This window comes from Apteryx mantelli, chromosome 12 (genome assembly GCF_036417845.1).
Source record: "Apteryx mantelli isolate bAptMan1 chromosome 12, bAptMan1.hap1, whole genome shotgun sequence".
Lineage (NCBI taxonomy): Eukaryota > Metazoa > Chordata > Aves > Apterygiformes > Apterygidae > Apteryx > Apteryx mantelli.
Window position 1 is genome coordinate 13,643,231 of NC_089989.1, and position 24,490 is coordinate 13,667,720.

Here is a 24,490-nt window from a genome sequence, read left to right on the forward strand (position 1 = left end):
GATAGAGGAAAGAAGGCCAAGGCCTTCTCTCTTCCCTTTCCAGGCACTATGGTCAGAGCCCTGGGAACTCATTCAGTTCCCCAGCCCAACAGGTAAAGGGGGTAATGGTATTGCTGGCCACCTTCTAATGTACTTCAGCAACTGGAAAAACAGAGAGAACTAAAAATACAGTGGTGTGGGTGCTATTGTTGGTCCACAACAGTCTAAGACATATTAGGCTGAGAAGCTGTAAGCTGTTCTAGGGATAAACCTGCTAAGATGATTTTCTCCTTTTTTCCCAGCAGGAGGCTGTGGGGCCACTGCCAATGAAGAAACCACGAGGAAGGCCAAAAGGAAGCAAGAAAGTGAATGCTGTATCTCAAATGGTGAGAGTAAATGGCTTATATCCATTTTATGGGAGAAAACTAAGCTGACTGTCCCTTCTCCTCCAGGCTTTAACAGATGGACAAGCAGGGAGGTTTCTCTTAACTTAAAGCCAGGCAAAAAATGTTGCCCCTATTTCAGTTCAGCTTTAATTGCCACTGTTGGACAAACCAGTTGTTGTGTGGGGTCTTAGTCCTAACTCACCTCCTGACCTTTCTGTGCTGTCACTGCCTGTTTAGCAGCTTCCTCCTAGTATTTCTCTTCCACTATTGCCACATAATCACAACCAACATTGTCTGGCAGGCAGCTCCTCCTGAACTGGCTTCTACCCCCAGCCTCAGGCTTCCTCTGCTACTTGTCTCACAGGAGAACTTTATGCAGAGGTCACCTTGACCAGGTTCTTTGTATTCATCACAGCATTTATGAGAGATGAAAACATTTTTTTTTCTGCTTTTTTCAATAAAGGTAGAACCTTCTGCCGAGAAAAGGCCAAGAGGGAGGCCCCGCAAGTGGGTAAGTACAGTATTCCGTTCTTCTCCAGTCCCAGAGCCTGGGGAATTTTCAGTCGCTTTTGCTCTTCTCAAGTTCTCTTATCTGCAAAGACATTCTTTCAGTCTAGCTGGCCTGGAAATCTAACAAGTGAGGGAATTTCTGACTTTCTTAACAACATCCCACCCCCAAGATTAAGTTCATGAAGCATTCTGGGAGGGCAGGAGAACTGCTGTACTTAATTCAAAACATTAGTTTTCCATAGTACCTTCCCAGGCTGGAAAGTCAGACCAGAGATTCCATCCTTTCTCAGGCAGAGGTGTTCCCTTCCTAGGAGTCCTGAAGGAGTAGAGTGATTGCTCAGCATGTGAATTTGTCTCAAAAGAGGAAACTTAGAATTAAGCAAAAAGAGAAATTTGGTGAGTGACAAAACCTAGAATTCTGCCAGCAGGATGCTCTTTCATGCAGCAAACAAAGGATTAGTGAGAATCGGATGTTTCCAGAGAAAGACAGATCATTTCAGGCTTGAAAAAAAAAAAAAAGTGAAATTTTAATCAATAAGGATATTCAGTCCTGAGAACAATTAATGACATAGTCTCTATCATTAGGAGTGATTTGAAAAAATATATATTTGGTTACCCAGAAAAGTCCTAGACCAAACCCAAGCTGCTTGCTGCAGAAAAAATCCATAGGTTTGGCTCCACAGCTTCAGTGCTGCAGGCAGGCTCATGATGGAGAGACACAGTGGCTTGTTCAGCATAAACAGGGATAGAGCAATCCACGCAGGGCTACACAGGAGGCTTGGAAGGAAATCTTCACTAGGGAGGAAATGCCAGGATGTGGGAGAGTTCAGAAGGAGACTCTTCTCGTGTGACAGTGATACATGTATTTCTTAGGAAGTGATAGAGGGAAACTCTCTGAACCCAGTGTAGGACTGAAACTCCCAGACAAGGGATCTGCTCCATAAACCTGTCAGCTTGCCATTTCTTCTCTGAAATACAGATGAGGTCACGGTCTAGTTCAGGCCATAGCTTTTTCTAAAAACCCATTGCTTTTTCTAGGCCCATTTATACTACATTATTTCAATACACTGTGTAAGAAAATCTGTTGCATACGTAATGCAGCTAGCTTCTGCGAAGTGCAGTCCTCAAACTTCACTCTGCACTGGAGGCAGAAAGGGCTGACAAATCTCAAAGACAGGCAGGAGGACTTGGGAGGACGTGAATTAGGGACAGTGTTTTCCCTTTCAGTAGTGGTAGGGTGCCATGGCCAGGCTGTTGTGAAAACCCCTATATAAGTACATTTGGGGGAGGGGAAAAAAGATCCCGAAGCTGCAAGGCGGGGAAAGAAGAACATTAGTTTTTTGGAGGTAGTCATTGTTTTTTGGGGAGAGGGAGAAACAAGATGAGGAAAAATTAGAAAAAAGGAAATTAGGAGAGAAGATGCTCTTCTATTAAAATGGCTAGATGCAAGCAAGAAAGAAAAATGACTTGAGCTTAGGGAGACAGTAGAACCATGGAAAATGAAGAGACATCAGAAAGCGATAAGGAGGCGCTGCCAGTCCTAGGACTCAATTCCCTTTCAAGGAGCACGTGGATCAGAAGGAACTCCGATTCCATGGGGAGGATGTTATTTTCCTGCCCTGAGGCTTTCTCAACAGAGGCATACAGAGTGCCCTGGATCAGATGAGGAGCAGAGTCCTGTTCAAGCAGAGTATCCCAGACAAATGGGACTGTGGGAAGGGAAGCATCGTTACTTGCAGATAGAGAACAGAGTTGAAAGTTACTGAGCTGGACTGAAAATGGCAGGGTAATAAGGCTGAACTTGAGACACAGCATCAGCATGAACCATGACTGGGGTTAGGGAGGGAGCTGTATAGCCAGAAGCCATGTGGCAGGATACGGAGAGGCAGAAACAATGTCTCTGACTCCCCAGACAGCCTGGCTTGAAGACCACTTTCTAAAAATAAAGTGAGAGATAGCATAGGTGTTCCCTGAAGACTTGTGATTGCAGGGTGCTCCCTGCTCTGAGTACCTGTCCTGGAGAAGAGGGTTTCTCGCCCTTTCATGGAAGGGCTGGGTGCTGGCAGTGCACTCTCCAGATGCGATGGAGTCTGTTTGAACTCTGACAAGTGACAAGCTGCTCTACAACAGAATTTTAGACAGATCCCTGAGGTAAACAGAGGCAAATTTCAGGGATCTCAGAAGCTGACTGTTAGGAGTTACTCTGAAGTTGCAATTCAGCCAAAATAAGAGAGCTAGGAGTGGAGTATCTGTGCTAAAATGAAGCACTGAGCTAATGAGAACACAGCATCACACAGCATATTCTCAGCAGACAAAAGTAGACTTGGGGTTGATATCCAGATAGCTGCATAAGGGCTAGCAGGCAATCTGATGAGTGATGCAAGTAACTTGGAGACTGTCTGGATATTCCTGGGCTTGAGACTGGGTAAGAGGGATATTCATCTGCAGGTTCAATTTGACCTGGCCATGTGCTTAAGGAGAGGCAGAGGGACTGAGAGGGGGAAGGAGACCTCAGCTTACATGGGACTGAGCCCTAGGGGAAAGTGCCTGGTCTCCAGGAGAAGGCAGAGTAACAGCGTGTATGGGAACCCACAGGGATCTGAATGTCCAAAAGGACGCTGGAGAAAATAATTTCACAGAATCAAAGAATTGAAGAATGGTTGAGGTTGGAAGAGACCTCTATAGAGCACATTGCCCAGGACCCTATTCAGATGACTTTTGAATATCTCCAAGGATGGAGACTCCACAACCTCTCTGGGCAACCTGTTCCACTGCTCAGTCAGCCAATTTCACTGAAAGCATTTCTTCCCTAAACTGGTAGAGCCTACAGCCATCACCTCATCTTGCTGTAAACTACAGCAGGTAAAAAAAATGCAGAGGCTAAAGGAGTCCAAGAGGTCTGGCAGGGATTTTCTGGCATTAGTTTATGCATTTTTCATGTAATCTGAAACAGGCAAGTTTACCTTCAGGAGTGCTACCATGCCTTTCTCTTCCCAGCCTGATAAGGGAAAGAATGGGCAATGAAATTGTCTGTGGGAGGAATAAATGCAGTCACAGCTTCTGCTGTTGCCATGATGCCATCTGAACAGGGAGTTTATAAGGGGCTAAGAACCCTATTATTGCAGGGTTCAGGAAAGTTTATTGTTCAGGAAAGCTGAAAAAATGAAGTACATATTTTATAAAGCTGAGGATCTTATGCGGAACAAGTTCAAGAGAGCATTTCAGACCAGGGGACAGTTTATAAAACACCTGCTGGTAGGGCTGCCTTGCGGTTAAACTGACAGTAATACTTTCCAGAGGAGATGTCTTCAGCCCTGCTTTGTAGCTGTTCAGTGTGCCTGACGTGGCTGGAGACCAAGACCTCCCTGGGGACAGGTCCCTGCAGTGCAGGGCAGCCAGGTAGAATTAAGGACATGCTATCCAACATCCTCTTGTGGGGCACAAAGATCCATGTGTGCTGTCAAAATCTAACATCTTTAATAAAGTTATTTGGAATAGTTTTCCTGTTCCATGTTCTTTTTTGTTGATAGAAGTGCAATTTCCAGAAATTGCAGTTTTTCCATGGAAATTTTTATTTTCCTGTTATGATAATCTAAATGAAACACTTTCTTTTGACTTCAGTTGACACTTCATTCTTCCTTGAGTCCTTTATGTCACACAGAGGACACAAGTCTGCAGTTGGGAGCATCTTGATAGTTCCCAGGATATACTAATAGTGGTATGAAAAGTCTTGTATCCCTCAGTTTCATATGTACATATGATCCTTTTCATTTTTTTTTAGAATCATGGAATAATTTATGTTGGAAGGGACCACCAGAGATCATCTAGTCCAACCATCTACTCAAAGCAGGTCTAATCAGATCAGGTGATAGGGATTTTTCCAGTCTATAATATCTGTAATGTGCTAGAAATCATGTAAAGCCATCTTCCACCTGTACCAGGCTAGAAATGAGGTCAGGAAAGACTATTCCAGCCATTCTCTTCTGTACAGATTGCAGTAGCTGCAATTATGGGACTAGGCTAGGGGCTTAGTGGTTAAATCAATCAAGTTGTGTGCCTGAGCTGCAGGATAGGGTGCTTATCACTATACAAAAAGAGCTGCGTAGGAATTTGTCAAGAAAATCTTTTTCCTTTGCTACGTGCCAATTTATTAAAGCTAAAACTTTTCAGAGGTTGGCTTTGATTTTTACTTTTGAAGGTTTCAAAATGTTTCATTCTGACTTGGGCTAATGAAACATTCTGATATTTGAGTTCAAAATGCTTTTGTTTTAACATCTTAAGGGGCTCTGGGGGGCAAAACCAAAACAAACGAATAGAACAGAACATTTAGTTTTGATTTTCAGTGGGCAAGGACTGCTGAGTGTTTAGCTTTTCAGGACAGCGAAGTATCCTGAAATATTAAAAATGTTCTCAAGAATGAAAACACAATTCTTTGCAGTTGCATTACGGGGAGATTCCTCCATGTGCAGTGCTCATAAAAGACTGATAACACAGTAACTTATTATGCATTTTGTCAATCATTCAAAGACACTTTGTGAATGTACATGGACACTACACACACTTGCACATGCTCTTGCACACGGTTGGATATAGGAAGTGGTGGTAAGTGGGCATGCTGTCAACGTTGCACAGGCTCATTGAAATAACATTGATCAAAGGCTTTTTGCTTTAGATCTGATTTGTTTATTTGCAATTGTGTCTCCTGTCACCTGATTGCATGTGTGCGGGGGGTTTGTTTCTGGTGTTTCTCTTCATAGCCTCAACTAGTGATCCAAGAGGGAGTGTGTCAGGAAGGAACTCCTCAGGGAAGCAGTGACTCGAATTTGACCGCACCGCCTGCCACACAAGGTTTGAAGTTAGACAATCATAATTACACAGAACTAAACCATGGAACCAGGCTCCTAGCAAACCATGCATATACCCCCAAAGCTGCTGCTCCAGCTGCACTTGTCCTGTGAACCCTACAGACACCGGCGTGTCTGCAAGGCTTCCAGGAACAACTCAACAAAGAGGGGCAGCAAATTTTGTCTGTCTAATTTGGTTGTGCCTATTGCAGCAGAAGTGGAGGCAGAAAAGAGGGATGGGGAGAGAATCTCTATCTTTGCCTTTCTAAGAAGTCATTTAAACTGAGGTCCCAGTCGCTATTACAGGTCTGGCTGAGTGAAATTGTCTTCTGACTGTGTTACGTAGAAAGTGAAAATGAACTATCATAAGGGGTCCTGTCTGGCCTCAAAAAGAAGTATGAATTGCAGATCCCTTGACATTCTGGAGGTTATTCACCCTAGCATTGTGCATTAATTCCAGTCTGCCTCCCTGGTAGCCTTGCTCTCTCCTTCCTAGCTTGTTCTCTAAGGCGGTACTCTTCTTGCTAGTGGCTGGCATGCTACCAGAGATACTAGCACACCAGCAGCATATGAAATGATGACACTGGCAAGTTTCTGTATAGGGCTGCCAAGTTATCTAAGCTTCTCTGAGATGAGATGCCAGATAAGTGTTATCACTGTCAGAGGAACCGAGATGCCCCATCCAGAACCCCAGCCGCACTACAGCCCTGGGAAAGCATAAATCCGAGCCCAGCCTATGCCATTCAGGCTATTTCTAAGATAACCGCCAGCAGAACTTGCACGTGGCTGAGTCCTACCTTCAATGAGCTTTGTAGGAAGCTATTCATTAAATATTTTCCCTTGAGTGCATGGGGGAAGGGAGCCAGCAACCCGAGAGAGGCAGATGTTGCCCCTTACGTTGCCATGCGGTCAACACAGCTGTTCCCTCCCACCGCTGCCGTTAGCGCTGTTGAGCGTGGCGTGCAAAGCGAACTAACAGACGCCGGGCAGCCTGGCTTTCTTAGAAAGTCCCTGGAAATGCCACATGACAAAACGCCAGCGCAGTTAACCTCAGTTGCTCGATTCAGTTTCCTCTCGGGCTCCGGCGCCCGTATCGCTTCCTGCCACCGTGTCGTGCGCTGACATCAGCAGAGCCGCAGGCGCACAGAGGATGAGCTCACCTCCGGCCTGAGCGCCGCCTTTTTGCTGTGCTCTGAGCTTCCCTCAAAACCACAGCCAATGTGGGTACTTTCTTCTTCCTTTCAGTGTGAGTGGGCCTGAGGGCAGTGACGGGAGGGATACATTTTCCTCCTGTTACACGGAGGCAGAAACAGATGTGACAGGATAAGCGGATGCTGCGGTCAGTGGGAGACAGCAGCACAGCGCATGATACTGTAACATAAACCACGTTGTGTTTCTGCACACACAGCACCAGGGATAGGGAGGGGAGTTATACTGCGGCGGGAAGGGTGCACTTCTGTAACAAAAAAAAAAAAACTGCTGAAAAAAAGCAGGGATAAGCATGCACAGTACGAAAACTGGCCTTCCTCTGGAAAATTTCATAGCAGTGGTTATTCACTTAGTTGCCTGAGACTAGGTGGTAATCTTGTCTTGGAAACTTTAGACTGAAAAGGAAAAGGAGAAACCTTATTCTGAGTTACTGAGGTCCCACAGCTTGTTTGGAAATGAGATGCAGCTGCAGCAGCTTTCAGACAAGTAGCTCCTGGATGAACCCATCCTACTGGTCTGGGATTAACTTCCAATACTATATGCCTGCAAGCTTTTGTGCCACTCATGCACAATGCGACTGCTCCGAGATTTGTTAGTGGGAGTCTGCAGTCACATAACCATCTTTTGCTATAGCCGGAAACATTCCCCACTCCAAGAGAGCATTTTAACACCCTCTGTGCATCCACTTACCTGATGTCTATGACCTTGGGTAAGGCACTTCCAGTAGTGCTTTGTACCTCATGAGGTTTGGGGTTGCAGTTGGAAATGGATCTAAATGCTCACAAAGCAGGTCAATCGTGTGTTTGCATAGCAGAAATCAGAAAACTTTGCACAGACTGTAACTTCTGAGCTCTCAAAAGCCTCGTTCTCAAGCATGCTCCAAGGGGAAGCTGTTTGTTGCAGGCTTTAGCCTGGAACCAGCACAAGAGCAGTGGGAATGGTGTTGTGAGGATCTCTGGGTGTTTGGGAACGGACCCCTGCCTTCTTTTAACCTTGCATTGGTTCTGTAGTGGGGTCTTTGGGCAACCAGGCTCTTGGGTCCAGAGCTCTAACCTTCTGTCTCCCATGATCTTCCCTTTTAGGCATTACTGGAAAAGACAGTTCCAGACCCAGCAAAACTACTGGTTTTAGGAGATCTCTGAGTAACATTCCTGCCACAGCTCAGTAGGATGCCACCTGCTCATGTCTTGCTGAAGCCAGAGGACTGGAAAACAAGCAATGATGTTCTTAATTTCATACTTCAGAGTCTTCCTTTATTATAATTTTGGCCAAACTTTCTCTCCTGTTTTCTGCTGGATTACCCTAAACATCTAAATAAGGGCTTGGGGGAAAAATGGCAAATGCTTTATCAGGGAGATGCCTTTCATAGTTTCTAGCAGATCTTTTGTGAAGATATTACTCTTTCTTAAAAGTCTTATTTATAACATGGTGCCTTGTGCTGCCGTGGACAGCAATAGTTCCACAGAAAGATAGTGTTGACTCAGGAATGCGGGTACAGTAAAGGAAACCTATTTATACAGCTAATGGCTGAACCTATGCGCCATACCACCTCTGGTAGACAACGGAGCAGTCCCAAGAGTAACATTTTGCTTATATGTTTATAAGGATTGCATCAGTACGAGACTCATCAACAAGTCCTTTCCTCACTGTATCAGAAAGAGAACGCTCATGGCATTTCCTATGGTGATGGAGCAGCAGTCCAGCTCACCTAATGTCGTTGCTCCAGTAGTCACTTGGCTGCTCTAGAGGGAAGTGTGAGACCTTTACATTTCACCTGTTGCACCACCAGGGCAGTCAGCTCACACCCTGGTATCTTGGCGATTAATGACTTGAAATTTGTATCTTAGTATTATCAGCTCAGGCCCATCTCCTATAACCAGTTTTCAGCCTGGTAGCACTCCCCCGGAACCTGATAGTGACTTTGAGTGAACAATGTTTACAAGCTTAGTTACAACCACTGGATTTCATCACGTCACAGGATTGCCTGTAAAGAGCCAAAGTCCCAAAAGGGTTGCTTCCTTGCAGAGCCTCAGGATTCTACTTAAATTACTGTTGTACCTTCAGTCCACAGTGTGCACTGCGGGGGTCCTCTAGTGTTGCAGCTATGCAAAGCAAAGCTTGCAGATGCAGGTCAGTTCTGGGAGCGAGCAATGGCCATTTGCACTGAGATTGTTGCTGGTGGCTCTCAGTCTCAGACTGTATGTAGATTTATGCTTTCAGCATCAGAGCCAATCTTGCTAAATTCTGAGGAACAAGGGTATTTCTAATAGCCAGTTGCGAACAGTGAAATCCCAGTGGTATTTGCCATATGGTGGATACTCTGCCTGCCTATTAAAGGGACAAAGTGGGTATTTTGATTATCCTTGACAAGATGTAAAATTGGCTAGCTTTACAGTGTTAAATATTTAAATAGAGCATAATTGGCTTTAAATTTATGCCGGTGCATAGCAGAAACCCATGAAATGGCTGTATATATTGAGCTCTTTTATTATCCTTCACCAGAGGTCTGTTCCCTTAGCAGGTATTTATTTAACACAAGGTAACATATGCAGTATTAAAACAAAAGGCTGACTGAAAAGTGATAACAGAAAAAATAGCTTTTCCCCTTGTAGGTTATTCTGTCTAGTTCATCCAGTCTAGTAGTGACCAGAGTCCTAATCCTGTTAATTCCATGTTTTGTTAAGTTTGCCTTAATAGTAGTTCCTCATATATGGAGTTTGGTGGTCTCCCAGCATACTGCATCTCAATAACCTTTGTACCTTCTTTACCACATATTGGAGAAATCAAGGATTAAATGGCTCACATCACAGGGACTAACCTAAATCTATGTTGTAGGATGAGGCATGCTGCCAGGTGTGGGAAGAGGTTGACTCCCTTCTCCTACTGTGTGAATAAATCCGGATGGGACATCATGCAAGCAAATCTGTAGCTGTTGATGGTTACACTAGAAAATCCAACTTGTTCCTCTGAATTCAGGTTAGAGAGCTGGTCTTCTCCAGCAGATACAACAGTTCAGCTGTGGTTTATGTCTGCATTCAAAGTCCATTCAAGTGGGACACCAAGATATTTTACCAACTTCTTTACCTTACCTGCAAGTGAACTGGTAGGTGGAGTTTTAGTCCTCTGCTTGCAAGGCTTTACTGCATATTTGATTAACCCCCCCCCCCCACCTGGGAGCAATAGCTGTTACAATCCAAGACTGGAATTTTGGCTTCTCCTAGCAGATTAGGGATTGCATCTGTAAGAGACTCAAGCTTTTCCTATGACAACAGTCAACCCTTTCTCAGCTGGTGAGCTGGAAAAGGGATGGAAACTGCCTCAGCTAGATAGTAAATCCATTTACTTTAGATTCCCCTGGAATACCCACATAAAGTACTTTTTCTCTTTTAAAATGCACTTTGCTACCTCTCAGTAGTCTGCAGGGAAACCACAGTAGAAAACAGTTCTCCATAAAAATGTATCTGCTCGAGGAAAATAAGCAGGGTTGAAATCCCAGTCCCTTACTTTAATTTCCATCCTTATACAGAGACTTGGAATAAAAGTCAACCCTATTAAAGTCTGGCAGAATTCCAGTCATCTTCAGAGAGCTAGCATCTCACCCTGAACCACTTGGGTTTTCTTTTTTGAAATGATGAACACTTTTCCTTTCCGATATAACTAGTCACCTTTTTTGTGTAGCCAAATCAAAGGGTCTGAGGCAAAATCCTATATCTAAGCAAATTCATTTCAAGTGTTTCTAAGCTTGAACAATTTGGGTCTGACTGAGTCAAAAATAACAGCTCATTGCAGTCAGAACAAAATACTGGAGGTAAAGGACATTTGTTACGCAGCAAAGTTTGGAAGATTCTCATAAATGGTTCTGGTTTCGGTGCAGGCATAAAGAGTTTTGGCAACTTGCAATTAGCCTTGGAGTTTGTTTTTAATAAAGGTATATGATGCAGCACCTCAAGCTTCTGCTTTGCCTCCTCCATGTGCAACAACCTCAGCACACATGCACATCAGCAGGCAATGTGAGTTTCTCTTTTTTTATTTGAATTGTAGTTTGGGGGATTATAAAACAAGAATTTGCTATTCAGGAGCACTCATGGACCTATGTGAAAACAAGGAATAATGAGCATGAGGAATCACACATGGAGTAAAACACAGGCCCTTAAAACCAAATGTTGGTAACTAATACCATCTTCTTGTGTATCTTTCAGTACATTGTAACAGGCTTAATTTGAATACAGGCTAATTCTGCTCCATATATACACCTAGAATTTGCCACAGTTGAGTTTGTCTGTGCCATGCATTGTTCTGTGTGGAATATAATTATTTAGCTTTTTGTACTTTTAATTCTGTTCCTATGCAAAGCCTCTTTGGTTAATCTGATGGCTTTCCTAATTAAGTTTGGGGTCTGTGGGCCAGAAGGTGAAGCAGAAAGCAAACTGGTTCTCTGAAAAACACCAGTGACTACCACCATGGAGCTGCCAGTGCTGCTGCCCACAATATTCACCCCAATGTGGGCAGCCCATCCTGGTAAGAGCTGCAGGTGGAAATCTGGTGAATCCCTGGTTTGTCCAGAAATACAGCTGGTTAAAGGATAATATAGCAAGTGCAGACATGCTGCAAGTTGTCCTGCACTCTGGATGCCTGGGGTCTGCTGGGCTGGAAGCTCCTACCTTTAAGGCTTCACCGAGTATCAAGCCTTCCTGAAGAGGTTTGAGTTTCCATGCAGTGGAACACTAAATCTTTAACTCTGCAGATCTTGTCCTTCAAACCTTTTCATACGTACTTCAGATTTTGAAAGAGCAAGAAAATTTACTGCGTACCAATTACCATCTGGTACTGAGGATACACTACAGCCATTTTTCCCAGACAATGCAAATGATGGGGAAAAAGACAATCACACTAGATTTAATGAAAATTCTTTAATTATATTTCAATGCTTAAAACACAGAAACACTTGAATTAAATTACATCATAATGCTTCTGCTAAGTTGTATGCATACTTCCAAGAATTGTGAAAGGAGGCGCTATTACACTAAAAGAATACTCCAGTACAAGCCCAGCATATACCCGTAATATTCTTTTAGTCTCATTATCTGTACTTCATTAATCTAAGGGCAGTCATCGCAGGACAAATCCTACCATTACAGGAAGAATGGTTAAAGAGAATTTCTCTGTAGCTGTGTTCGTTATACAAGATATATCTCAACATTAACTTGGAACAAGGTGCATGTTTTTGCACCCGAGCTGGCAGATGCACTGCTTGGCAGCTGCCCATGCAGCACACGGAGTTGGGTAAAGAGCATGAAGTATGCTGTTGGTTTGAAGAAACAGCTTAGCCTACAGTTACCTTTTACAGAGAATTTAGAGGGGGAAAAAAAAAAGTTCCAACCCTAAGAGTTCTAGGGGAAACACTGCTCAGCTGGTCACACAGGGATAACCTCTGGGAAGACCCATGGATAGTGTCCTCCAAATTCTAAGCACCTAAGCCAGATTGCACCGACTGTTTGCACACGCACACCCTCGTTCAACATTCTCCCTGGAATGCAAATACCAGCAGCCTGGGGGTGCCTCCTGGCAGTGGACAGGCCACTTTCCACAGGGGGGGGTCACATCTCTAACCCTACTGCACACCCAGAACCCTCCAGGTTTAGAAAGGGAGGTGGATTTTGAAAAATTATTAACCAGCTTAGTCCTGCAAAACTGCCATGAGGAAAGCTGTGCCAGTGAAGAAGGTAGGGCTGGTAAGGAACTGTTCACTGCAGGGGTCAGAGAATTATGCCCAGGAAATTGTTTGCAGCTGCGAAAAGAGGAAAAGTCATTGTGGGGAGGAAAAAAAGATTTGGGGCAAGTTCTAGCTTGCAACAAAGCACATGATGCCTCAATTGTCGCTCAGTGAAAAATCTCCTTGCATGAAGCCCGCCTTTAGATCTGCATTCAAATTTTGGCTGGCCCTAATTCCCTTTGAACTGGTGCTGCGGATGGAACATAATCTGACTGACAAACGTATGTGCTGCAGGAAAATCAGTAAGTGATCAGTGCATGGCTGGGGCACTGATGCTTGCATGCAGGCTCTGCATGCGCTTCACCACTAGCACAGCAGTGAGACACCTTGATTCGTGCATTCACCTCCAGGAATCTAAGGAAACTGCCCATCTAGGAGTGAGAGACAATCTCTGGCAGCAGGTTACCAAAAATGACCCCCTCCCTCCCCAGGTCTTGCTAGTCAGACAGGATGGACATTAACACATACCCTTTTCAGTGGCCTCTGTAGTTTCCTGAGTGAGGAATGGGGCAGGTAGGATGGGGCACCTACCTGATGCCGTGGCTGTACTGGTGGACTTGGCGGGTAGAGGGGATGGAGGAAACTCTCCTGTCTGTCCTTTACGCCACACTCTGTGTTTGCATTGCAAGTGCGCAGCCCGGACCTTACTGCCAGCCCCCCCGGATACCATGCTGGCCAGCAGTACTCAGGGCTGGTGGCCACTGAAAGACTCTGCCAAGGACAGCTCCAGTGCAGCACTGCAGCTCACCAAGGTGGCCAGAGGCCCTGTCACGCTCTTTCCCTCCTGCAGTCCTGAAGGACACACAAAGAGGCAGAGGGGTGCTCCAGGGTTACAGGGGAACTGCTGTCTTACCTGCCCAGACCCACCTTCAGGTAACATGAGCACAACCCACCAGCAGGTAGCCTGAATGGAGGCTAACGCAAAGCTCTGCGTTTTCTTCAGCAGGAAGAAAAGATTCTGAGTGCAGGTCCTGGCAGGTAAGGAAGTAAGAACCAGCTATTGAGCCACCTCTGGGCAGACACAGGGTTACTGTAATGTTGACCAATACACATTTTTCCCTCATTTAAAAAAAGAAAAGTTTTCAAGCCTTAATCTTCTCTCTGTACAATAGTCTGCATGGTAGAAACTTCCCTGAGCCAAAGCAGGGGAGGATACATGGTATCAGAGCCCCAGTTCCACTTGTCTCCTCTCCATGGCATCACATGCCCAAACACCATCATTCCTAGCTTAGCTGCAGGCAGTCACGCAGCTGGACATGACAGCCCCTGCCTCTAGAAGCTGTGTGAGTTCTCCTGTGTCCATGCCACAGCCCTAACTGGGGATATTCAGCCAGTTGCTTAGTTAAGATGTAATCAGTCAAATGTTTTCCATTTCACTTTCTAAAGCTAGTGAATTGCCCATGCTGCAGCATCGCCCAGGGCACACATTTATCAGCAGGCCACATGCCACAAGGGGGATAAGCCTCAAGGTATGTGTTTTCCCTGGGGGAATAACAGCCCGTGCCCCAGGTTACCACTCAGCTCGCGGGGGCAGCTGTCCTAGCTCAAAGCAGCTTTGCCAGCAGTCAACCCTCTGGGGTACGCCAAGGCTGCGGTCACTGTACAGAAATGTTCATTCAGGGCTCTCCTTGGGGCCTGGCTGCACAAAGCCAATGGAGAAGCTCTTTGAAACATGCACCTCTCCTTCCCTGACCCAGAGAGGGCAGTCATGTGCTCTAAACCAGCTAATCTACAACGAAGCGAGCACTGTTCCTAAGCACACAGCTGGGTAGAGGGCGTCAGTCAGCGCCAGCCCAGAAATTGGAGCATGGCAGCCCAGGACCTTTTAGTAGTAACGGACGCACCAAATATTGCTACTGCCATCACAAAAGGTTTGCTTTCCAAAGCGACGACAGTTCCCAGTGCTTGTGCCCATTTGTAACACAAACCAACTGGGTGACCAGCTGGGCTCAGTGGATCAGTCATGCTTGCGAGAAGTCACCGATTTGTTGGCTCCATCCTCCCCAATCTCAGCACGATCCCAGAGCAGGGGCAGGTATCGTTCATGCATTGATGGCATTGGCAACGTCTGTGAACACAAGGCGACTGGGTCTCTGGAGAGCTCCTTGACTTGTCAGCAGAATCTGCGTTGAAGCAGTGAAAGATGAGACCCAGCATGCCTTTCTCCAGGCACAGGGGCCTGGGCACAGACTGCAAAGTACTGTAACTAGATTCAGCCCCTTACTAAGAGGAGGGTGACAGACTAACACAGCATTAACAAGGCTGTGACAGAAAAATACAACAGGCCAGAGAGCAAGTCAGCACATGCATGCCAATTTAGTCTCCACATCACTGGATTACTGGGTCTAGCTTATCTAGGACTGCACAGATTTGTTATATATAACTCACTCTTTACATATCACCTGACAGCATGAAAAGATTTGAAACCTCAAAGCCAGGAAACATGCCATAGACTGAACTTTGGCTACTAGTTTAAATTCCCTCTCTTGTTATTTTAAGCCTTTAAATTTACTTTCCAAGCAGAGGAATCTGTGCACTAGCAAGCTCTGGAGGGATCTGAGGGATCCTGCTGGCCAGTCACTGTATAGGAAGGAAGCGCTTTTACGGTGCCAAGTTTAACTCTGTTCTTGTCATTCCCCCCTTAAGTCCTCCACATGCACTAATACTGTGCACTGTATGCACTTGCCCAGAGGTCAAGATCCATTGCTTTTACACAACAGTATTTCTCTGCTTTCCCAAACCAGTATATAGATTATGCTGACTATCTTTCATATTCCAACATATTTATCTCCCATGTGCTCTTTGGCAGGTTGGGAAGTATTCCTCAAGGTAAATATTTTATAATTACAATGTCTATATTTTTTTCCTCCTTTCCTCTTTGCCCCACACCAAATCTGCCACAGATTATCTAAAGGCATAAAATGCGTGGAAACTGAGGATGTTTTGGGAGAACTGCTCCTCTACTTGGAAAAGCAAGGGAAGACATGGGCAGCACAAAGCAGCTGGAAAGGAATTAAAAGGAGAGAGGTCCACTCTTAGTGGGGGGCTGCATCACTGGCTGAGAGACATGCCTATTCCAACCATCCCTGCTGGCTCTGTCTTTCAGAAAGGCAATTTTTGTGTGTGGTAGTTTTGACAAAGAAAAGAGAGAACAATGTGAAACTGGCTGCACACAATGGCGAGAAGCCCTTCTTCCCCATTCGTCCTGCCTCTTGGTATATTTGGGAAGGCAACAGCCTCTTGTCTAACACCCCTCTAGACCATTAACAATAGTAACCAAAAACAACTGGCCAAGCCATCAAGCCCTTTCCTAACTCACTAATGTAGTAACTCAGTGGTCTCTGGGGAGCTCATCATTTCTCAGCATGTCTCATGCAATGGGTACTCAGAGCGTTCAAAGCAAAGCCTTCCCCTTTCACCAAATCCAAATAGAAAACTCTGTCCTTTTCTCTTTCTGAGCCATGCCTGTCCTGTTCCCAGCAAGGCTGGCCTGGAGGTGCTGACAAGATCAGATGTGCCATGCCACAGCCATGTGCTTTCTGCCTGCGCTCTTCAGAGCTTGCAACACAATTAACTAACAGTTATAATCACAGGCTTTCCCTCCCAAGGCCTTGTTCCACACTTGTATCCTACACAAACCAGGGATACCTTAAAACTGTGTGGAAATGACAGGCTTTTCAAGGGCCAGGGTAAGGGAGACTCAGTGTCTGGTGAGCATCTGAAGCCCCCTCTCCCAGTAAATTGCAGACACCTTACTGCTCCCTTGCGATTCCCTGGGAGATAAGCTGCTGTAAGTTCACCCTTAATTGCTGAGATTTCCCTATTCTCTCTCGCAGCTGAGTGGAGCCAGCATTTTGTCTCCCCAGGCTCTTATTCCTAGCTGCCTGATTCTTCAGGCCATCCTAAGGCCTCCAAAATGCTCAAGCCCCCTGTCTCCAAAGCTAGCAGAGATGGGTGAAGCCCTCCTGAGGTCTTACGTAGTTTCCTGACTGCACAACCCTACAAAAAGTCCTCGATTCTGTAACAAAGCAGTGCAGGTGCCAGTGGTTGTGATAACAGACTGGCTGGTTCCTGCTTCCCACCTTGCTCTGGGATGCCTGGGAAGATGCTGCATCTCGCCCATGTTCCAGCAGCTCCTGTTCCAGTTCATCCTGTTCCTCAGTGGGATCGAAGTTGTACATGGGCATGAGCTGGTGGCGTAGTTTCTCTAACCTGCCCATGGGAGAGAAGGCAAAAGGTGGGTTCAAAAACTCAACAGAGAGGAGGACAGAAGCCCAGGCTGCCTTCTCCACCCCACTGCTGAGGTCTGTCTCTCCTGCTGCACAGGGATTCAGCTCTTGTTGCCACTTGCTGGCTAAAGGTCACATCCCTGTCCTGCAGGGATGAGAACCTACTACGCACAGCCAGCAGGAGTGGACGATGCCCAGAGTGCAGCTCCCAGGATTAACTACCACTGCTAATCTATGTTGGCAGGCATTACGCACAGAGAAATCAGATGGGGATTTAAATACCTGCAGACCTTAAAAGATCAGAACAAGCTTTCTCAGGTGGAACAAAAGGCAGGGTGGAACACACTGGCTAGGCATTTTGCAGCCTCTCTCCTTGTCCCTCTGCCCACAAAGTCAGTCCTGCTATGCCTGCTAGCAGAAGTGCACTTTTAGCTCCAGTAGCCTAAGAGTTGTTCTTCAACTCTGAAGTTGAAATACATAATAATAATAAATAGAAAATAATTAATAATTATTACAAATATAATAAAATAATAATCATTATAAATATAATAGATAGAAAATAGAAAAGAGATTCTCACAGGCAGCTGATACCTGTGGACAGACCTTACTGTTCTTATTCTTGTATCAGTGCTCTAAGTGACAAAGCTATACAGTGCACCCCAAAGGGTCTCCCGAAATACTGGGCAGCTCAGTCATGGAGGATGGATAGGAGGCACACTCATGTGAAAATACTGAGTCCCTGCCTTAGGCTGCAGCCGAGTTCTGGGGGGTAGGAGGAGGGAAACACCCAAGCAGTTACTGGCAGTGTCACCACAAATATCTGCTTTGGCAAGTGCGAGGATGACATATTACCTCCCTGCCTCTCTATGGGCTTTGCCAACACAACCATTATCTCCAGCAGCACTATGTTTGCAGGCCAAGCATTAGCTGCTCCTGTGGAAGTGCACAGATCTTGGCTTCAGGGACTGGCTTGGAAATTTTACAGTGGGCAGCAGCACTTCTTGCAAGTCTGTGGCCAGGCCTGCCACAAGGATTCAGGCAGGGAGGAGGCACCGCGACTAATGTTCACCAGTGTTTCTGCTGTCAGAGACAGAAGGATCAAGATGTGTTTTCCCTGCATGCTGCTCTCCTCTCTGTTTTCAGCAGGGAGCTTAACAGGGAAATTAAGACACTACATCTCAGGCTAGAAAGCTTAGTGTCTGCAAAAGAGTTATCAAGAAAACTGTGCTAGAAGAGAAACAGTCCTGCAGTGCAGCCATTGACACCATAAGCAGTGAGACCAGCAGCAAAGAACAGAATCTGAATGCCAGCCAAGTGGCCCCGGCATCAGGGAGGCTTGGGAGCTTGCTAGACATGGGGCTGTGCCAGGCAGCAGAGACATACCCAATCTCCCTGCAAACTGAGTAGCACTGTGCTGATCACTGTACAGTGAGACAGTGAAGCTAGGTATGTGCTGCAAACTCTGCCCAAAACCAGGGGAAGTTAGTCTATGCTGTGTGCCTACTGCTGCAGATAGCAGGAGTACTGGGAGGTGGAGAGTCCCTATCCCTGCTTCATTCACACGCAGCTGATTCCTTGTAGGCTTGTTCTCAGATGGCCATCCCTTACACTTTTCCCCACTTCCCTGCCTACTTCCTAGCTCTGCCTAGGTTTTGAAGCACTAAGGTCCTCTCAGCCAATGACAGATGTTACTTACCTCTTCCTCTTTCTGATATACAGAACCTGAAAGAGAAAAAAACCCATCATTACAACAGTCTCAGCAAGACAGGGAACAGTTGGGAAGAGAAATTTTGGGCACACAGCACACAGAGAGGGGGTGTAGCAAGTCTGGTGTCACTGCACACCAAGCAGGGGGAAGGGAGAAGTGACAACTGAAGATGGATACATCAGGGTAAGCCTGAGAGCACATCAAGTCCGACATCGAGCGCTCAAGTAGCCTGTTATTAGGTGTGTTAGTAGTAGTAACAGTACTGGGTATGTTATTATTAGGTGTATATTAGGTGTAGCACAGCATATTTCTGTTGGCTGCAGGACGTATGTTGCAATTTAAAGTGAATGAAGAACCTTCCCTTTGTGGTTTTCATTTGTAGACTTTTTACAGCATAGAAGCAGTTACCCCCTCCCCAATATAAAGGGAAGAAGCAAAGAGGGCATGCTTGGTGACTTGCCTCATGTCAGCCAGTAAGAGTGGCTGAGCTGGGAGGAAAGCGAGGCTTTTGGCCTCCAGAGCCTTGTTCTGAGAACTAGGAACGCTCGGTGCTGCTCTCAGGAACTTATGATCGTTTCCAGGATAATGTTTCCAGGTTCTCTTAGGGGCTTTTGGAAAAACTCCTCCTTGGGCCTGCAATGAAATTTTGCAGTAGTCCCTTTCTGTAGGTTCCTCTGTTGGTTGTATTGTTGTATTAGCGAAGCTCTTCCTCATATGAGGAACTGGAGCTTGCTGCTACCTTCATTCTCTGTTGGCAGGTAAATGATTGGTTATATAGCAAAAGAAAAACTGCAGCATTCGCATTGTCCATGTCAGGCCCAGAACTACAGTTTCTGAAATCTTCTGTCTACAGCATTAATGGCCGGGTTAGTTACATACAGCAAATCCTTGAGGACTCTGCTGATATTCAGCAAGTAGAACTCCAGAAATGCAGTCTGGAATTAATCTAGCTAAAATGGATTCAGGCTGCTTTAATTCAGAAAGGGATGTCCACAGAGGAGATTAACATGGTTTCAACAGTCTGCTTTAAGAATTAATCTGGGTGAACTTTCTTGCAGTCCCCCTGTGTAGACAAGGTTTAAATCAATGCAGCTACTCCAATTAACAAGTCAGAGCAGAATCTGCTTTGATTTATTTTAACTTAACTTCCTATTGCTATTAAAACTGCTTATATTACCCATGGCTTCCTCTGGGCCTGCTGAGCATTCTGCCCGGAGCAGACTGCAAGGAGACCGCAGTAGTGTTGGACACCTGTAGTATTGTTATGAGCATATACACACTACTGCCAGACACTCTTTTCCACGAGCACAAGAAAAAGGCCTTAAAAGGAAAGGGATCTCAGAAACTATCAGTTCCCACCATTTCTGGGTAAGCCTTTTGTACAACACAATGAAATTATTCAGCCCAAACCAGTCCTAGAGCCCCTTTGTCACCCCCCACCCTCAGAAGAGGGAGAAATATTTAGCAGATCTTTCTTACCATAGCTACAGCCAACCCAATCACAGTAATGATTCCAAAGGACAGCAGCATCGTGCTCATGCCAGGTCCACTGCTGGCCACATCTGGGATTTTGGTGCTGTTGAAACTGGTAGTTTCATGGTTTATGGTAGCTGTTTCTGGTACAGTCACATCCAGTGTTGTCCCTGGGTCTGGCTTAGCTGCAGCAGTGGTGCTGTGATACAAGTCATGTATAGAGGGCGAGCTGTTACTCATCCTGCTAGCTGCCTGCTAGCTTTTACCAAGTGGTTGTCTCTACCCACTCAAGACACTTTGGTTCCAGCTACAGTAGTGGAGAGGTGCATCTCACAGCAAGGACCCTCAGGCGAGAGCTATCCTGTAGCACCATCGTTGAGGGGTTTTCTTCACGGCAACCACACTGGTTTCTACCTAGAAGAGAATGAGAATAGATGCACAGTGCAAAGCTCTTTGAGATGGGCACAGTCTTTCCCAAAGCTCACTGATTCACTAGGACAATTTTTGAGAGCAGTTCACAGATGTCCATTCAAAATAAAAACAAATGATTTTTCAGGGGTAGTGAGAGCCCCCAAAGCCCTGCCTGATTCACTTGAAGTTAGTGATACGCTCTCCCCTCACTGCTTCAGCTCTGCCTCCTTGCGGGCACTTGGCAGATCTACCTGGGGCCAGTCTCAGAACTCCTCTCAATTCGGTCTGCCCCAAGTGAGCCAGGCAGCCTCCTTCCACCTGGGGAAAAACAGCATCTTCCTGCTTCACTTCTCTCTCTTGCTTTTAATTGTAGGGAAAAGTATAAAGATCCCTTTATCAGTAGAAACAGATCCCATAAAACGGCACTCAGCTCTGAGGCATCCATACCTCGGGATGCTTTTTACTGAATCCTGTACAACTTCCGTGTTGTAGTAACTGGTAAGTCACTGCACTATCCACTGCATTGGTGTTCCTCAGCCCATGCACTCTGGTAAGGCAGCTTCCTTAAAAGTAGTGGGTTGCACCGGTGCCCCATCTGCTACTAAAGAGACTGAAAATTTCTCAAGTCCCCCATGAAGGCACCCACTCAGGCTTAGTCATGCATTGCTAATTATCAATATTAATTTTAAAATGGGTCCTATTTCAGAGTGGCGTTGTGAAATTTGACAGATCTATTCATGCTGAAAACATGAAAAGCTCTGAATGTTTCATGCTTCTATTGTACAAATGATCAGGCATTGCAAAATACCCTGGGATGATCCTTTGAGAAGTATTTGCAGAACTTTGTTCATAAAATTACTGTAATCACATTAGTCCAGGAATTGCTTCACTGAAAATGCAGCTACCTCTGGAGTACAGCAGTGTAGACCCCAAGAACTATCATAGCAGTCCTCTGAAAATTTCTCTGTAGTTTAGTTGATGTTACATCTCCAGCAGCTGGGACATAGGGGTTAATGAGCTCTGAACAGAGAAAGATGTGCCTGCAAAGAGAAATGAGCCACTGTTCTGCTCCTTCTGTTCTATTCTAGGCAAGGTTATTGCGCAGTTCCCATTACTTTGAGGCCCTACTGCTGTCCGTAACTGCATTAAGCAGTGTGATTAACATCTGTCACTAACAATCGGAGCAGAGAAATTGCATCAGGCCTCCCTGTGATCAGTCAGCAGCCTGACTAGCCATCTTGGCTTGCAAAGCACTTGTCCTGCATCTCCCTGAGCATTTAAATCACTCACCACACTTGCAGGATCTGTCTCACAGTTCCCCATAAACAGCTCTGTGAAGCAGGAGCTGCTGGGAGATTTTGAGATGCCGAGGAGACTGTGGGAGGAGAAGTCAAACTCTGACAAGTTTCTAGGGAAATGCGAAGATAGTACTTCTGGTCTGATCCCACCTAACAACATGCTGGGGCATGGGTTCGCTGCAGGCTGAATGGGAAAGTGTCCTTCACTGACTGCAAAACCACTATGCAGCACCTGGATTTCCCCAGCCATTATTGACCACAGTGGAGCTCAGGGGTATTGGACAATCAGGCACAAACATGGCAAATTTGAAATCAGAGCGCATCTGCATACTTATATCCTCTGTGCCACTGGATCTGGCCTACTCAGCGCCACAACAGCAGCAGCAGCTACTGCCTGGCAAGGAAAGGGAAGAGAACCGATGAGCAAGTATTGGGTAGACAGAGCAGCTACTCAGAGAGAATCATTGATCTGTTCTATTCAGGGAAACTCTCCATGACAATAATTCGCATTAAAAAAAACACAAAACACCACCAAGCAAACAAAAAGTGGAAAAAGAACCTAAGTCTAAGCAGTGAAGCAGACCCAAAGGCTTTGCAAAGTATGACTCTGGATCTCAAACAGCTCCTGAATTTTGGAAACGTAACAAGTTAGGCTTCCACCTGAATCCTTTGTCAGTTTTGGAGAACCACTTGAACTTGGATGTTCAAGCTGACCATTAGCCTTCGGGTAAGGCCCATTCTGTAGCAACCAGACACTGTGCTGCTGTGCATTGCTCCACTGAAATAAGCAGGGGCAGGTCAAAATTAGCCAGAAGAAGATCTGATCAAGTGGGGATGGGGGCTCTTGTTCATACTGTCAGGGCCCCAACCACACTGAGGGATTTCCAAGCCCAGAGACCTAGCTCTAAAAGTGTTATTGGCTGAGAAGGTTTCTGACATGGTTTAGACAACTAGTTCTAAGGCCAGATGAGAGTATTTCTGTTCCCAAGCCCCTTCTGGTCCAAGCTAACCCTGTGGTCAGCTGGGAGGCTGACAGCAAGTACGGCCCATGCCTTACAGTGGTAGAGCTTGTGGGGGATGATCTTTCCTACCATCATCCTTTCCCAGTTGCCATCCTTGTGCTAGACGTTTGATCTGCAGGCTGGGCATGCTCCAGGTCTCTGATGGCTGCTCTAGGGCTAGGGACAGCTACCTATTGCTGGCAGGTTTCTGCAGAGTCTGTGCACAAAAGTAACAGAAGGAACGGGAGACGAACCAGATCCTCAGCTGCTGCGAGCTGGCATAATTCCATGGACTGCGCCAACAGAGAACTCCTCACACAGCCAGGACCACTTTGTGCTGGGCTTGCTGGCTCTGGGAATAAAGAGAATATGTTTCTTTCTCTCTTATGCCAGCACTTCCAAACTGGTCTCTGATGGGAGTTGCAGTGGCTAACACTCTGGGATGTAGAGCATCATGTCAGGCACTAGCTTGAAGCTGCTGGGTTTTCTCAGTCTTGGTTTTAATCTCTCTGTGCTGCAGTTTCCTCCTGGGTCTGACAGGCATAGAGGTTTTTGTCACAGGGATGAAGATGTGTCACGGGGTCTCTGGATGAAGAAGGCAAATAACAACTAGTATTTTCAGTATTACTTCACCAAAATGAAGCGTCTCTGGTGAATCAGGCACATTGGTAACAAGTGGCATGTGGTTACTGCTGGCTACAGGATGCAGCTTCCCGGGATGTGAATCCGTGTCTTCCTCTCCCACTACCGCACAGACGACCAGGCTGAGGGGTGACACAAACTGCGTGCGCCCACAGTCCCGGAGCACCTCCGTCGACACCCTCCCCCGGTGCCGTCCGTCCGTCCCGTCCCCCCCGTGGGACGGGCGCGGGGACGGTCCCCAGCCGCTCTGACCATGAGCTTGGAAGACACCGAAGTGAAAACGATCCCCCTGACACCCAGCCCTCCCCGGCTGTGGGGGGGGGGGGGGGGCACCGTCTCGCACCTGCTTCGACGGCCTTGGGGCTCTGCCCTTACGCGAAGCCACTTTTCTCCCACCCCGCGGCCAAGTTCCCCGCGCCGCCGCTTCCCTGCCCAGGCGCGGCCCTCCCGGCCCGCCCCACCGCGGAGCCGCGCCGCCCCTCCGCCCCAACCGCCCGCAGCGCGTCCGGCGCCCAGCTCGCCCAGCTCCCCCGGCCCCTCGCGGCGGGCGGCGGCCTCCCCCCGGCCCCGGGCCCGGCCCCGGCCCGCGCCCTCCCTCGCCGGGCGCCGCCCCGTCCCCTCCGAGGCGGCGAGGCCGCCGCGGGGCCGGGGCCGCCTCGCTCCTCGGGCACCTGTAGCTGCTGCCGGCGCCCCGAGCGGCCCCGCTCCCGCCCCGCGGCGCCCCGGCCCCCCCGGGCCCGCCCGGCACTTACTGAGCGCTCCCCGGCGAGGCGTCCGGCCCCCCAGGCGCCGCTGCCGGGGAGCGGTGGGGCGGGGCGGGGCGGGGCAGGCCGCGGGGGGGGGGGGCGCGCGGGGCCCCGCGCTGCCCGGGGGGCGCGGGGGGGCCGCTCCGCTCCGCGCGCGCCCGCCCGCGCCGCCGCACGGCCGGCAGCGCCCGCCCCACCGCTCCGCGCCCCAGGCGATTGGCCGGCGCCCGCGGGGCTCGGCTCGGGGTTGGCCAGCCCGCCTGTCACTCAGCGGCGCGGCG

At 47.2% G+C, this 24,490-nt stretch overlaps 1 protein-coding gene across 7 annotated transcripts; it reads right to left on the bottom strand.

Annotated features, from left to right (window-relative positions):
- Positions 1–14,667: 14,667 nt before the first annotated feature.
- Positions 14,668–24,280, bottom strand: C12H3orf18 (chromosome 12 C3orf18 homolog). Of its 7 annotated transcripts, XM_067303272.1 has the most exons (7): positions 24,216–24,278; positions 23,076–23,406; positions 21,428–21,562; positions 20,118–20,525; positions 18,627–18,652; positions 16,784–16,913; positions 14,668–14,824 (listed from the first exon to the last, which is right to left on the bottom strand). In XM_067303272.1, exons 4-7 carry the CDS (start codon positions 20,349–20,351, stop codon positions 14,744–14,746), a joined length of 471 nt encoding a protein of 156 aa, XP_067159373.1. In that variant the 5' UTR covers positions 20,352–20,525; positions 21,428–21,562; positions 23,076–23,406; positions 24,216–24,278; the 3' UTR covers positions 14,668–14,743. The 7 variants fall into 7 exon arrangements, with proteins under 7 accessions (XP_067159373.1, XP_067159371.1, XP_067159372.1 ...); XM_067303270.1 differs by lacking the exon at positions 21,428–21,562; XM_067303271.1 differs by lacking the exon at positions 21,428–21,562 and having other exon boundaries at positions 20,118–20,521; positions 22,912–23,406.
- Positions 24,281–24,490: the final 210 nt, after the last annotated feature.

Bases quoted from the DNA above. Each gene is read 5' to 3' on its own strand.
- C12H3orf18 (XM_067303273.1), bottom strand. From the start codon at position 20,351: ATGAGTAACAGCTCGCCCTCTATACATGACTTGTATCACAGCACCACT. The intron at 18,653-20,117 runs GTAAGAAAGATC...TTTCTCTTTCAG, and splicing joins TTGGGTTGGCTGTAGCTATG to GTTCTGTATATCAGAAAGAG. The intron at 14,825-16,783 runs GTGGGAAGCAGG...GCTTCAACGCAG, and splicing joins CCCAGGCATCCCAGAGCAAG to ATTCTGCTGACAAGTCAAGG.